Below are 14,268 nucleotides of genomic sequence, written 5' to 3'. Positions count from 1 at the left end.
GCCAAGTGCTCGCGCCCCAACGTCCAGGTCTGCTCCATCGCTTAAAAAGCTCTTCCCTCTGTACCCAAGCAGAAGTCACTAAATTTTGCGTGCTTTTTTTGGTCAAACAGAAATGCAAGGTTTGGATCATCGATAAAATTGCGCCCTCTGCCGCGCGCACGACTGCCCTGGCAAAATACTTCAACGCCCTATCCAAGAGTCTACAGGACGACGGCTCACGGCCGAGCCTTAAGCGACGGAGACTGCATCTTTTGTATGTTTTAAACGACGTGCTGTATCACGCCGTCACGAGAAACGATGACTTCAAGTTTGCGACAGCTTGGGAACCCGTTTTGCCTGGGATGATCGCAAGCGCCGCCGCGTTCGACAATTGCCCGAAACATAAGCAAAAGATCGCGGATCTTATTCGCCTGTGGGAGGACCAGCAATACGTCAATTCTAGTTTCGCCAAAAAGCTCGAAGATGCCCTCGCTAGTGGTGTCGCTCCTCAAACGGCCCAAGAAGCGCAAGCATCCAATGTTACTCTTAAACTTGCAAAGGACGCGCCCTATACGCTCCCTTCTTTCCACGGAGATAACACGGTACCCTGGTACGATCTACCCGCAACAACATGGCTACCTCACCTGACTCCGAACTCAACAAAACCAATGTTTCCCGACCAGATTCGACCTATTCAACTCGCAGCTGGCCCTGCAGACAAGGTTCTTGTCAACGCTGTACAAGACCTCCTAGGAGAGGTTGAGCGCATGTTCTCGAAGGAGCAAAAGTGGAATAACGAACCCGGCAACGATCTAAATGAGTTGGGAGAACGAGTCGTTCTGGATGAAATTACAGGTGAGGTTATTGGAGGAGACACATACTACGGCTGGTCCCGGCAGTTTTGCGAGAAAATGAAAGAGAGAAAGAAGAAGGACAGAAAGGGGCCAGACAGGGGTCGTTCGCGCTCCAGATCTCGCAGCTATTCTCGCAGTCGATCACGAAGTTCTTCACGGCCCGCGCATAAGCGCCGAAGAGCTTCTCAAGACTCCAGGGGTCGAAGTCTTTCCCGCAGCCGAAGCCGGTCATATAGCCCTGATAACGATCGCGGCGCAAAACGACCACGCAGTCCCAGCTATAGTCGCAGTCGAAGTCGGAGTCGAAGCCGTAAAGCACGATTTGAGCGCCCAGGGTACAGCAGATCACCATCGCGTTCACCTCCACGCTTTCAGGACAAGGACCTCCAAGATCGTCCACATCGCCCGCCCCCTTTCCCTCAACAGGCGCCTCCAGCACCTTTCCCTCCCATCCCACCACCAGGAGACTTCCCTGCTCCTCCGCCTCCCCCAGCTGGCTACCAAGGTCCTTGGCCACCGCCGCCGCCACCTCCTCATATGGCTCAAGGCTGGTTCCCCCCTAACCCAGCCATGATGGGCCAGATGATGGGTGGCTGGAATGTTCCGCCCCCTCCACCTCCGCCGCACAACGGATACCAAGGAAGGGGGCGAGGAAACGGATATCGTGGTAGAGGGAGGGGTGGATATGATCGAGGTCGAGGGTGGTAAGATTTCCGATGAGACATTTGTAGCAAGATACACTGATGTACAACTACATGTTGGTAATAGATCTGTGAATTTGATTCACATCTTGCACACAATGGGATCCATAATTTAGCAATGCCGTAATAGTACTGACTTTTATTTTCGTCTTGCTCATTCATCGTCTACGTAAAACCAAGCAGACCCTCAATCCCTCTTTACACACAGCAAAAGCACAAAAAGCACAACTCAAACCCGGGACCAGCGAAGAACCTACAGCTCCTCCATGCGCCCGGTTCCATGTCGCGAAAGGGTGAAAAAAGTGAGACAACCAAAAGAAGAAAAAAACGAAGAAGAAATAGAACAAAGTTAAGTATTCGCCCCAAAGAGTTACACGAAAAGCGTAGACATCCATGTTTTTTTAATGCTCGGTTCCCATCATGCCACGACAGGCAACATAGTATAAAAACACGCGTTCTTTTCTTGTCATCTTGAGAGCCAGAGCGGGAACTCAGTGCATTGTAATATATGCACGTTTTTGTCCTCGCCACAACAACCCCCCCTGAATGTGGTCTAGCTGAGGGGCAAACCAAGAAAGAAGCTTAAAGGGTCAAGAGGCGAAATATAGCGATGGTTTTCACACTGGCCAGTCCCCATCACCCAGTAAAAGCGACTGTATGTCGAGTACGCGTGTTCTTCAGTCCATTATTGAACCGCGAAAAACTAATCCCTTCTCATAATCATAATACCACCGCCAAACACGACTATGCAGCCATGATCGTTATCCGAATCCACCAGTGTCCCTCTGTATTCGACTCTGGAAAGGGGATCTATCCCTTTCTTATCCAAGTTCGATGCTTTGACGAATGTTGGATAGCTGCTAACTTGGATTACCGGCTTCGAGTAGATCCTACAGATTCCTGTCGCTCGTGAAGATTGGGTCGGCCGTCTTGCAACTTAAGCGAATCGAGGCGCTTCGAATTATCCTCGGTTTGTGGGTCGACTTCGTCTACGCGAGGCATGGGGTTGACATGGTTTTGTGCTGGGGCACCGGCGGTTCCACTGCCGTTGCTTTCCCTCTGTTGGTTGGCCTTTTCGCTAAGAGCAGCCCATTTACGCTCTCGAAGAGCTTCACGTGCTGCTGCGCTGTTCTGCTGTTCTGTGTAGTCGTGCGAGCAGTCATCAAATAACTGTGGGTTAATCTCCATGAAAAGCTTCATAGCATTATAAACCATGCCGTGGATCGTTCTGTAACAGTTAGACTTAGTCTCTCAGACAATTCGATGCAACATACCTGTTCCAGTGGCCCTTTGAATTCTCGTAGAGAGGAGCAAACATAATGGGCAGAATGATCTCAACATTGTCGCTGACAAGATTGCAGAAGTACTCGTTGTTCCAGAAGTACAGGGCTCGCTCGGCAACCTGGAAATGAGGGCTGGCGACAGACTTGGCAAGCTGGTGGAACAGAGGTTCTTGAACCTTTGCAAATTCTGCAGGGTCCATGACCTCAAAGATATCTTCGACTTCGTTGAGGAACATGACCTCCTTTGTGCTGTTGACCTTGGGCCAGTAACGGAGTAATCCCAGAACCACCTGAGATGATTAGTATGACATCAATAAACAACAAGCTTGACTTACATCTTCTGTAAGAGAAGCATCCTTCTCCAAGAATTGCACAATACAGTAGGCTAGCTGAGGGTGGTACATGCTCAGACTCTTGGGCTTGTGCAGCGGCAATAGCACTCGGGTCAAGAAGATTTTGTGCTCCTCCTTCAGAGGAAGAGCAAATCCGTTGATAATAGAGCCAAGAATCTCGAGCAACTCGGCAATACCGTTGAATCGCTCGGTTTCGTAGGTGAATTGGAAGAAGACGTTGTTGATGGATCGTCGAATAAATGATCGTAGGTTAAGGAATTTTCCGTAAATGCGATGGAGGGTGGTCTTCAAGAAGTCTCGCTCACGGGGGTCCTCTGAGTCAAAGAGCTCGAGAAGCTGGAGGACAAAGCTATGGTCAATGTAGGCCTTGGCGATGTTGGTGTTGAAATCCTGACTCTCAATGAAGCGCAGGAAGAACTCATAAACGACCTGGATATGCGGCCAAGCAACCTCGAGAACGGGCTCATCCTCTTCGGGATCAAAAGCCTCGCCTTGAGGGTTCATTGGAGGAGGGATCGGACGGAACAAGTTCTTGGCAAACATGTCAACAACCTTGGGGTACATGGGTTCTGTGATGACTTGTCTGTTGTTGGCGACATAATCCAGTAGCTCGTGCAAAGCTAGCCTCTTGATCTCCTTGGACTTCATGTCACCACTCGCATCGTTAAAGTCGAAAATGACGTTGCACTGATCAATTTTTTGCATGAAGAGTTCTTGTCGTCGGTTAGGGGGGACCTCATGGAATCCAGGCAACTTCTCAAGCTCGCGGTGAGCGGAGATATCGAATCGTGAGGAATGCTGTCTCTTTGGGGTTCTGAGTCCCTCGGGAATCGCATCGCGATTATCTATTCCTCGATGGATCAAGAGCGACTTTTGTCCTGCCTTAGGAGGGGCCAAATCGTGTGGCATCGTCTCGGCGGCTCCCGGGGGAGGGACATGCTGTGGTAGCAGTGATTAGTCGAAACTTCGAGACTGAATGATAGCGAGAAGTATAACTTACACCTGGTGTTGGGCTGATGACAACAGTTGGCGGAAGTCTCGAGTTGGCACTTCCGCCGTTGGGGCTCGAAGCACCTCCAGTTGCAAAGCGATCAGGGGTGCTACCGGCCTGAGTTACATTGGACAGATTGGAGGGCTGCGAGCCACTACCATGTTCGCCTCCGTGTCCAGTATTGTTCTGTGGCAGTGGCTTGTTTCTAGGATCGTTCAAAGTCGACGTGGAGGATGACGGCGTGAGTACGGGTGACTGATTGGAATCCCGTGATGAGGGAGACGCGGTACCATCCTTGGAATCCTTGTTCTTCTTAGAAGACTTATTTGGATCTTTCCCACGCGAGAGCTGGATGATATTAGTACGAGCAAAACTGGTAGATAACAAAGTAGCAGTGACATACAACTCTCTGACTGAAGCGCTTCATCTTGTCGGACAACAGCGTGTCGTGTGGAGGGGCGGTTTAAGACGCCCGCTGCTCAACTGTATGAGGCAGTGGGGCACCGGGGCAACGACGTCAGGGGCAAAGGGACGTCGAGGGTGTGATAACGGCTGCGCAAGCAACAATATCGATGATTCGAGGCGTCGTAGCGATGAGCGATGTCGATAATCGTTGTTAGGGGTCGATTTCAAGGCAAGAAGAGAGGGGCCAGCCTGGCGAGAGCGTTGAGGTCCTGTCGAGAGCCGGACGAAAGACTGCGAGAGCGAGAGCTTCTAAGCTGATGAGGCTGGGACAGCTGGTGTAAAAAGACTACTCGGGAAGCGAAAAGCGACGATTGGTCCCATGCAGGAGAAAAACGATGAAGCACTGAACCAGCCAGAGCTGAAGATCTTTGGTAGGTTGGTGTTGGGCGACAGTGCGTCGAGATGAGGTGCAGTCAAGTGCGGTGCTGTGCAGTGCGTGTGCTGGGCGCTGGTACTGACTGAGGCGCTGGCTGGTACTTGCGCAGGAGGGTGGGAAACTGTAACGGGGGCTCGGCCGGGATGGTCTCTGCTGATGCTTCCTGGTGCTGCTGTTGTCTTGTCTTAGGGAGGAGAAAACGTAGTAAGAGCAAAGGTCGAGAGGAGCAAGGTAGAACTGGAAGTGGAACGAAGAAGAAGAAATGTCAAGGACGCGGCGTGGTCGGGATGCTCACGGCGGCTTCAGACTCGAGCCTCGTTGTCGTCGATGAGGAAATCGGAAACTTGTCGTAGGTAGCGGACGGGACGTGATTGTCGTTGGGCGCCGGCGAAGAGTAGGTATTGTGCTTTGCGGGGGGGTGGAAGCTCCAGTTGGAGGGAACGCGCTTCGATTATTGGAGAGGGATGTCAGGTTTGGGTCATGGTGTTCGTACCTAGATCACCAGCTGTTAGTGGTAGTGTGTAGATGCTGTGGTGTCGCTAACAGATCCCCTAGGGATGCACTGGTGAGCTCAATTGGATTGACCCTGGTTGGGATGACTAGGAACGGGCGGTGAAACCACTAGAGGCGCTGCAGAGGCACATTAGGGGGATGTGCCCCTCCTGAATGGACCCCAATGCTTGGTAGGGGCAGGTAATTAGGGAGAGTCTTGGATCAATGCTTGCTATAATTTTAAGTTACATCGACTTTAATGCGCTTGGTATTGGCCATCTATTAGCTATTGTTTTTATCACTTGATGTTGTCTATAATTATTTCCAAGTTCAACTGAAAGGACATCGAATACCGATCTGCCAAGAAGTGGGCGCCAAGGGAGTCAGTTGGAGTGCCACTAGGTGTGAGTTGAACCAGTCACGCGGCCGAAATTACAGGTAGGCTGTGTAAGAGGTCGGGCATTTAACATGGGAATGTTCAGCCGCAGATAAACAGAATCTCAAAAGTCCGTTCTAGAAAAACGAATATAAGATGATTATTAGCACGTGCTTTGGACTCGAGCATATCAGTCATTGATACTCTATTTCTAGATTGACTGATTGTAAGCTTATTTTGTTGTGCTGTTGGAGGCATGCAAGTGCAAATTCAGGTGAGAGGAAAGGTACAGCTTAGAACATTCCGTAGCTAGGATGGGAATGCCAAAGTGTGGTTTCAGGCCATACCAGCCGTGAGTTAAGCAGATGCTTCGATCTGAGGTCTTCTCTCGTCTCGTTGTTTCTATACGTGATACCAATACCCTTTCAAACCCAATATTTTGTAGGAGTCGATAAGCCGGGGGCCGTAAGCACAGACCAGAAACAGCCACAGAAGTTGTTGGAAATCACACTGTCCTGTACAAGTGCTTCCGGGCAAGAAGCACAGTGCCTGAAGTCATGCCCAGCCACAGCGAAATCAATGTCAAGGGCGCCTGGTGAGAATCACGTCAAGTCATCATCATCGCGTATCCAATGCAACAGCGGCATCGACTCTTCCCCTCTGTTAATTTGGGCAGCATCAGCACAAAGTCCGACTCATCAGCGAGTTCCAATTGGTCACTATTCTTGGGGCTGTTGTGTTACCATCATACTTCCATAAAAGTTAGCTCCGGTGTGGATCTGGAGCTTGTCAGTGTTGTTTTTTCAACCTAGAGTTTACAGGGCGACAACAGAACTTACATGAAGATACAACGATATTCTTTTTATCATAAATCGGGCCTTTTCTTTTGATGTTACGACTACAATAACAGTTGCTAAGCGACGATGGAGATTTCGTCAGATGAAAACGGCTATGAAAGCCTGGATGATACTCAACTAGAGAATGACAATGGTGAAAGAGCCAATGATTCGGTTCATCCAGATTCAGCTCCCAGGTATACAGTTCCTTCTCGCGCCATTGGTGCTGTAGAAATCCCTGCTGTGGTTGAAAACATCGACCGTACTGTCAAGGCGTTCGGTCGAGTACCGAATCTCCAACATGTAAGAACTCACAATAGTTCAGTCTTCTACTTCCACTAACAGGAATCTAGGTCATTGATGCAGGGAGAAATTCGATTCCTCTCTATTTGACACCAGAGATACCCTTCTGCAAGCCCATTATGTCACATAATGCCCGCAGTCATAATGTCGTGTTGAAGATCACTGTTCCAAAACGAACTGGGCGTAAGCGCAAGCGTGGTACTGATGGACCATGGGAAGGAGATGTTGAAATCAACGACGCTGAGGATCAGCCGCAAGAAAATGACAGAGTCTCGTCTTACGCCAGATTAGACGATCCCAAAGTATTGCGCCGAACAATGGCAGACAATGTCGACAAGTATCAGGTCGAAGCAGTTGGTGTTATCCGGAACACACATCGATTTCGTGGACTTGCAGACTTTTACTGGGATATGTCCAAATCGTCATTTGCGCAACAATATGTGGACAAGGTTCTCCCTGGAGATGGTATGCTTTTCAATTTCAAATCTGACCAAGATACTAACAGCTTGCAGTTGAAAAGATCAAAGAGTTCAAGTTCCAGCCCGGAACTGACAAAGGACCAAATGTCGATATTCTACCACCACCTATGTTTACACACATGAGCCTCCCTTTCAACTACCAATACTCACAGAACCCTTACGTTCGTGCCACTGAAGATGGCGGTACAGTCAACACTACAGCCGTGAAGCAAGTCGGTTATTTCATTGGCGCAGAAGACCCTGCACCAGCTGGACCTCAACTCGAACCCGATATGACCGATCCTAGAATGGTGGAAATTATGGCTGAACTCGAAGCGGCCTTCGACGAGCGGCCAGTGTGGACACGGCGGTCTTTACTCAATCACCTTGGAGGCAAACTCAAGAATTGGAACGAACTCAAAAAGTATCTCAACTACGCAGCTTATCAGTTCAAGGGAGGGCCATGGAGAGATGGTGTGGTTCCTTATGGTATCGATCCACGAACTGATCCCAAGTATCGAACCTATCAAACTCTTATGTTTAAGCTTCCCAAGCAGAAGCGTGCCCAACGCGGTCAGACGTGGAAATCTCTACGCAAGGTCCAGATGGGCCCATTGAAGGAATTTCTAGAGGAGCTCTCGGAAAGCCACGTTTTTGACGGCGACACCTTTCACACTGACGGTAAAGTGTGGCAAGTATGCGATATTACCGACCCACTGCTCAAAGATCTTCTTGAGAATGCTGCTATCCGTCCCGAATGGGACCCAAGCAGCGGATGGTATCACGGAGGTCTTTGGGCAAAGGTCAAAGCCATCATGAAGACAAAGCTTGTTGCCATTCAATTCGATCGGCACCTTACGCGAGAAGATTTCGCAATGACGCTACAAGCAGGAGACGAAACTCCCATGCGATCCAATCAAGCAACGTTCCATCTCCCTCTGCCTAATCTACGTCTCACCGACGAAGAGCTTACGCAACTTCGCGGGCGGCAACCAACAAAGAAGAACAAGCATAAAGGTTACAGCGTGCGTGTCAGGGACCCCAACGCAGGACCAAAGCGTGCTCCAGCTGAGGAAACCCGCGCGGCTGAGCGGGGAGAAGAAGAGGCTAGGATATTGGAGGAGATGGGATCCGGAAATGAAGATTCGGATGATGAGGATTCAGGGAATGACGAAGATGGTGACATGACAGCTGTACAGGACGAGGACATAGACAGAGAGATGATGTATGGATGAGAGGCCAATACGGTTACCAGAAATAGTATCGAGCAAATAATATCCAATTGCAGCATGCAGTCAGCTGTAAACCAGCAAAGGGGAAACGCACTCATCAAACAATTCCCTGTCACGATTGTGCTTGTATTGGGCATGTTTCCAAACCTTCATTACAGCTTGTTGCTCTTTTGCCCCCATGGTACTAATTTCATTCTATTGTCTTCTCTCCGACTCCCGTGGGCAAATACTGCCAACAAACTCTGTGTTTGAGCAGTACTTGGCCTTCAAACTCTTTGGGAGAAACGATATAAAGTCAAACATTGCATTGGTAACCATCAGCTGCATCATTATGCAAGTAAAGCCAGTATCGTAATCATTCTGAAAGTGAAGTGATTTGCCACTCAGGATACCTAAAAGAGTCCCTGCAATTTGATTCTGAGGCTATTGCGCCTTCCATCTTTTCGTTGGTTTGATCCATTGTGATTTACCTTGTCTTAACCCCCTTCTGTCCCTCGAACTCATTGTCCCCTCACACGTCTTTGCAAGCACGTTAACATCCTTATTCCGCACATTTGCAGGGCTTCGCAGTGACAGTGAACCACTGCGCTCTTGTTTACCTGTTGCCTGCGTTTTCACCTGCATATAAATTCCCGTTTTCACCCTCCTTCCTGCATCTCTCCATTTCCATATCTGCATCCATCCACATTAACGCGGACAAACACCAATCTTTCCGCCTCCCTCTTCACCAAACAGAAGATGGCAGCTGTCAAACACAAATCCCATGGCGTGTTAGCCATTGAAGTCTCCGAATATAAAACGGGGTCTGGCACCCTCACCAGCAACAGGTTCTGGTGTGAGCCGTGCAAGAAAATCTTCATAACTTGGCGGGAACTCCACGAGCACAAAGAAAAGATGAGCGCCCAAGGCAAGCCTGAGCATATTCACTGCCAGTTCTGCAGTCGTGACTTTCACACCGAAGCCGCCAAAATCACCCACATTCGGCAGGTTGGTTTCGTCTCTTCTTCTCCTGTATTGCCCTGCTAACTCCTCTGCAGGATCATCCCCAGGAACAAAACCTCTATTGTACAGGATGTGGAAAAGGTCCTTTCGTTCGAGTTGGGGGACTCGTATCTCACGTCGAGAAAGAGTGTCACATTCTCAGTATCAAAACTATTGAGACCATGCGTGAGGAGAAGATGGGATTCTCCAAGGCTCTCACTGCTCTGACCCAAGAGCCTCTCAAGAACAACTACGGACGTTACATGCCCGAGGGTGCGGACAAGGGTCCTCCTGATGCTCCCTGGGAGTCAACCGGAGGCATTTCTCCTCCCTTTACTATTGAGCAGAGTCAGTTCCCCAGCCTTGGCGAATCTAGTTCTACCGCACTCCAGCCCGTCAAGGACAAGAATGAAAACAGCTGGAACAAGGGCAAGAATCTGTTCCCAGATGCTCCTAGAGCTCAGCGCCCTACTCAGGAGCAGCTCAAGCAAGTCACTGCACCCAGCGCCAGAACTATCTTTGAGCGTATGAGCGAGTTCGACCCTAAACATCCCAACTTCAACGTGGGCCGCTTCTACTGCGAGTACACCCAAAAGTTCAACTGTCGCTTGGGGAGATGTGGCAAGGCGTTCAAGACAGCGAAGGGGCTCATCGCCCACCTCACCTCTGAGGCTCACTCTACGAGCAAGTACCGCTGCCCCTACTGTCTCAACACCTTTGGGTCTCTTGCTTCGATCACCCAGCATGTCGAGTCCAACAGCAACAAGTGCCAGATCCGAGAGTCGGAGCAGTTCAACGCCTACATGGACCAGCTTCTCGCCAGCATGGTTGATGTCAAGGAGAGACACCCAGATGGCACCGTTCGCTATGAGACGTCGAAGACTTTTGGCAAAAGCCCTAGCCCTGGCTCAGACCTCGTTCAGCAGAAGGAGAATCCCAAGGTCAACGGAGGAGACCCTTACGCCGGACAGGATATTCACTGGTAGATTGCGGAGGGACTCATGCGGAGAACGAATTTGATGAGATTGGCAAGTTGAGATGTTAGCTTGGGAGACTACTGGGCAATGTACCTGAGCTTAGATAGCTGAACGATTGAAGATGCCCACATAGACATTCATTGCTGTGAAGTCTTGAACACCTCGTCCACTGTAAGATTATGTAGCATTGCAATGATTCAACTTACAGGAGCCGCAGTGGATGCACGTTGGGTTTACGCGTTCAAGAGGCGGAGTTGTATATTTAGAACCGGAGCGGAGCTAAATGTGGAACCCATTGACCCCTGATGACCTAAGCTTCACTCTAATCCAATACAATACAGTGAGAGTAGTAGACAACACTCCCGTAATTAATTTCAGGGTATTTCACCAGTTCAACTTTGCTTTCATCATCTAATAATTTTGTATATTCTGCGTCAAAAGACACCTGCAATATTGAGCGTTTGCAGTAAAGCCTGCTGCTGTCTTCTCCTCTGGCCTTTCCCCGGATTCCGCTATCGAATAACGCCTTTCTTCAAGATCGACTAAACGATACCCCTGTGTTCGCTACGCTGGAACAACGCTATGACGAGACGGTTCGAATAGAGATCTGAGTATTCATTGCACGAGTGATCAGCGAGATAGTGTTTGGACTGGCTCCAGGTTACAGGGACGAGATATACGCGGGCGCAATGGCGACAGCTCGGAGATGGGCGCGCAAGGTTGAGCGTTGCTGTTGTACTTTTGCGACATACTTTCCACTGGCTTTCGTGTACAGTCTAACATCATGGGCGGTTTGGGTGGTTGTGTGTATCGGTAATGCCAGCAGGAAGAGTAGTTGGATAGGTACGTCTGGACTGCGGCGATGCTGCTGCTTCCATCTAACAACTTCTCAGGCACCGGTTCCTCGATAATAGGCGTTGTACTTTACATCATGCTCAACTGGTGCTACACTACCGCTGTCTTTACACCTCCCGGCTCGACGACGAACGATATGGGTTACGGACTCCTTCCGACACAAAATACTCCGCAGGGCACCTCCTTTACAGTCAAGAGTAACGGCGAGTTTCGATTCTGCAAGAAGTGTCAGGCTCGCAAGCCTGATCGTGCGCACCACTGCTCGACATGTCGACGATGTGTTCTGAAGATGGATCACCACTGCCCCTGGCTGGCAACGTGTATCGGCCTGCGCAACCACAAGGCATTCCTCCTGTTCCTTATTTATACCACGGTTTTCTGCTTCTGGTCATTCGCGGTCAGTGGGTCGTGGGTTTGGTACGAGGCGCTGGATGATCAGGAATACATCGATACTTTCCTGCCCGTCAACTTTATCATGTTGAGCGTCATCAGCGGAATTATTGGTCTCGTTGTGGGTGCTTTTACAGGATGGCATATTCATCTGGCTCGCTGTGGACAGACTACGATCGAGTGTCTCGAAAAGACACGATACCTTTCGCCGTTGCGCAAGACCTACATCTCTGCTCACAATCCCGCAAACAACGTTCCGGAAGCTGCTCGCCAATTCGTCGACTTTCACACAAACGCCCTGCCTGGTATCACTCGACCTGAAGAGGGCGAGGAGCGACGGTCGTATCCCCCTGATGGTTCTCACCCTGTTCAGCTTTCGTACGCTCAGCGAGAACGAGAACAACGACAAAGACGATACGAGGAGTATCTCGACGAACAGGACTCTGAGAAGCTTCCCAATGTCTTCGATCTTGGCTGGAAACGCAACTTGTTACATCTGTTTGGACCTACACCTGCGCTTTGGTTCTTCCCTGTGTCCAACACAACTGGAGATGGCTGGACATGGGAGGCTAGCAGCAAATGGCTTGAGGCGCGGGACCGACTTAAAGCTGAGCGAGAACAACAACGAGCTCGCGAGGTTAACGCCGGTTGGGGATCCCCAGATGATATTCCTGATGTTCCCGAACGACCTACAGGTGCAGGACGGCATTTCGCTCCAGGACCAAAGCTCGCAGGACCTAAGACGATGAGTAAGGCTGATCGAGTTCTGGGCCGTGATCCTAACCTTTACGCCGACGCAACGCAAAACGTACCCATGAGTCGACTTAGCCCTCGAGGTCGAACAGTAGACGACGAGCTTGCAGACTTGGACAGTGATAACGACGATGGCTTTATCGACACAAATAACCCAGAGCCAGAAAACGACAAGCTAAGTCCAAGCTTCACATCAGAAGCTCAACGTCGTGACGACGCTGAGGCTCGCGCTCTTGAAGTCGTTACTAACGGTAACTGGGGGCGCGGCGGAGCGAGCGGCATGCTTCGAAAGGGAAGCTCACAGAGCAGTCCTCTTAGTAGAACACCGAGCAATATCAGCCGTTCAGGGACACCAAAGTTCCAGGACGAAGGAGTGGATTAGAACATTGGAGGGTTGTGTTTTCGAAAGCGAATGAAATGAATGAGGTTCCTCGACGTTCAACGTTTCTTGTCACGAGATGGGGAGTTTTGTGTTCTATTCTTTTATTTTCATGTTCGATCATCATATTATTCTTATCATTCTCGGTACAGATTACTTTTTATCCAATACGTTTTTGGCGCAGTTTTAGTCTATGATGTATGATCTGATATCCAATATTATTTCGACTTCTACAGTACCCTTTCCTATGGATCCGCGGGGGTATATCTACTATAGATCTGCTCTTTTGCCAAGCGTGACTCGTGTGATTAGTCTAAAACTGCCGAGTTGAGATCGTCCACGTTTATGAGATCTACAACACCAACACCCCTTGATCATCGCCATGTCACTTTCGAGGGGGGAAAAAAAGGGTTACACCGCCAATCTCACTCCCTACGACAATGATATCGCCTGTCAACCGAGAACTTTGGCGTGTTTCAGAACGCTGGATTGACGCCGTCATGCCCTGGGTTCTCGGCATGTGCCCGCAGGAGTATCCCAGGCCAGCTCGCAGCAGGGAACTTGGCGTCATTTGGCCAAGTGAGACTATCCACATGTGGTATCCCCTTCGCTTGACTGACAACTGCGTCACCAAGGCACTTCTCTGCATCTAATCTCGGCAGAAGCTTTTCGATCTCGGTGTAGTATCCGTCAACGCCTAGACGTGTCCTGTAATCTTTCGATCCAAAGTCAGACAACACGCCGAGGCGTATGAGACGCGACAAGGGATCTATTCGCTCTGCTATGCCTGGTGACGTATGTACTGCGATGGCAGTCCAGACTTGATGTGACGCAGCTTCTGAGTTGCCGCTTTTGACGAGATGGGCCTTTGCGCAGTCGGCAGAGCAGATCTCAAAGCGTTGCTCTCCATTGTAGAGATGGCTTGCTCCAATATCATGACGAATAGCTGCTACGAAGAGAAGTGGACTCTGATCTCCAGACTTGAAGGGAGAGTCTTCTTTCTCGGCGATATACCGAGCTAGAAGATAGACTCGAAGAGAATGATTCAGGATTGGGATAGGCAAAGCATCCCTGGCGAGTTCAAGAGCTGACAGACAAGTATCAGTCTGGGGTATCTTTTCCAGTACAAGGGGGTTTATGTCGCTCATCATGACTCTCAGACGATATTCATAAAGAAACGTTACAAATGCTACGCTTTGAGATGAAACTAAACATCCCAAGTCCCTTCTCGTCC

General features: G+C 49.8%; 7 protein-coding genes across 7 annotated transcripts in view; 5 read left to right on the top strand and 2 right to left on the bottom strand.

Annotated features, from left to right (window-relative positions):
- The window catches only part of FVEG_15499 (hypothetical protein), a gene marked incomplete at both ends in the record, with an annotated part of 3,013 nt that extends 1,472 nt beyond the window's left edge, over positions 1-1,541 (top strand). The window contains one exon of the mRNA XM_018904627.1: positions 111-1,541. Coding sequence (XP_018749017.1) covers positions 111-1,541 — 1,431 coding nt within the window. The remainder of the gene's footprint in view (positions 1-110) is intronic.
- Positions 1,542-1,623: 82 nt separating this feature from the next.
- FVEG_04543 (hypothetical protein) lies at positions 1,624-5,512 on the bottom strand. Its single transcript, XM_018892337.1, has 5 exons — positions 4,565-5,512; positions 4,171-4,509; positions 3,153-4,109; positions 2,809-3,107; positions 1,624-2,762 (listed from the first exon to the last, which is right to left on the bottom strand). Exons 1-5 carry the CDS (start codon positions 4,586-4,588, stop codon positions 2,405-2,407), a joined length of 1,977 nt encoding a protein of 658 aa, XP_018749015.1. The 5' UTR covers positions 4,589-5,512; the 3' UTR covers positions 1,624-2,404.
- Positions 1,815-2,009, top strand: FVEG_04544 (hypothetical protein; the record flags this gene model as incomplete). The annotated part of the gene is made up of 1 exon (XM_018892338.1): positions 1,815-2,009. The coding sequence occupies one exon, from the start codon at positions 1,815-1,817 to the stop codon at positions 2,007-2,009; it is 195 nt and encodes a 64-aa protein (XP_018749016.1).
- A 942-nt stretch (positions 5,513-6,454) lies between the features above and the next one.
- On the top strand, positions 6,455-8,827 carry FVEG_04542 (hypothetical protein). The gene is made up of 3 exons (XM_018892336.1): positions 6,455-7,009; positions 7,060-7,474; positions 7,522-8,827. Exons 1-3 carry the CDS (start codon positions 6,794-6,796, stop codon positions 8,700-8,702), a joined length of 1,812 nt encoding a protein of 603 aa, XP_018749014.1. The 5' UTR covers positions 6,455-6,793; the 3' UTR covers positions 8,703-8,827.
- A 766-nt stretch (positions 8,828-9,593) lies between these two features.
- Positions 9,594-10,666, top strand: FVEG_04541 (hypothetical protein; the record flags this gene model as incomplete). The annotated part of the gene is made up of 2 exons (XM_018892335.1): positions 9,594-9,686; positions 9,737-10,666. 2 exons carry the CDS (start codon positions 9,594-9,596, stop codon positions 10,664-10,666), a joined length of 1,023 nt encoding a protein of 340 aa, XP_018749013.1.
- A 342-nt stretch (positions 10,667-11,008) lies between these two features.
- On the top strand, positions 11,009-13,295 carry FVEG_04540 (palmitoyltransferase PFA3). Its single transcript, XM_018892334.1, has 2 exons — positions 11,009-11,500; positions 11,551-13,295. Exons 1-2 carry the CDS (start codon positions 11,347-11,349, stop codon positions 13,035-13,037), a joined length of 1,641 nt encoding a protein of 546 aa, XP_018749012.1. The 5' UTR covers positions 11,009-11,346; the 3' UTR covers positions 13,038-13,295.
- A 141-nt stretch (positions 13,296-13,436) lies between these two features.
- FVEG_15498 (hypothetical protein) lies at positions 13,437-14,240 on the bottom strand. The gene has a single exon (XM_018904626.1). It carries the CDS (start codon positions 14,183-14,185, stop codon positions 13,511-13,513), a length of 675 nt encoding a protein of 224 aa, XP_018749011.1. The 5' UTR covers positions 14,186-14,240; the 3' UTR covers positions 13,437-13,510.
- Between the last annotated feature and the right edge of the window lie 28 nt (positions 14,241-14,268).

The sequence above is a fragment of the Fusarium verticillioides genome, chromosome 4, assembly GCF_000149555.1.
Source record: "Fusarium verticillioides 7600 chromosome 4, whole genome shotgun sequence".
Taxonomy (NCBI): domain Eukaryota; kingdom Fungi; phylum Ascomycota; class Sordariomycetes; order Hypocreales; family Nectriaceae; genus Fusarium; species Fusarium verticillioides.
Note: the sequence above shows the minus strand (reverse complement) of the source record. Positions and strands in the feature narration are given on the sequence as shown.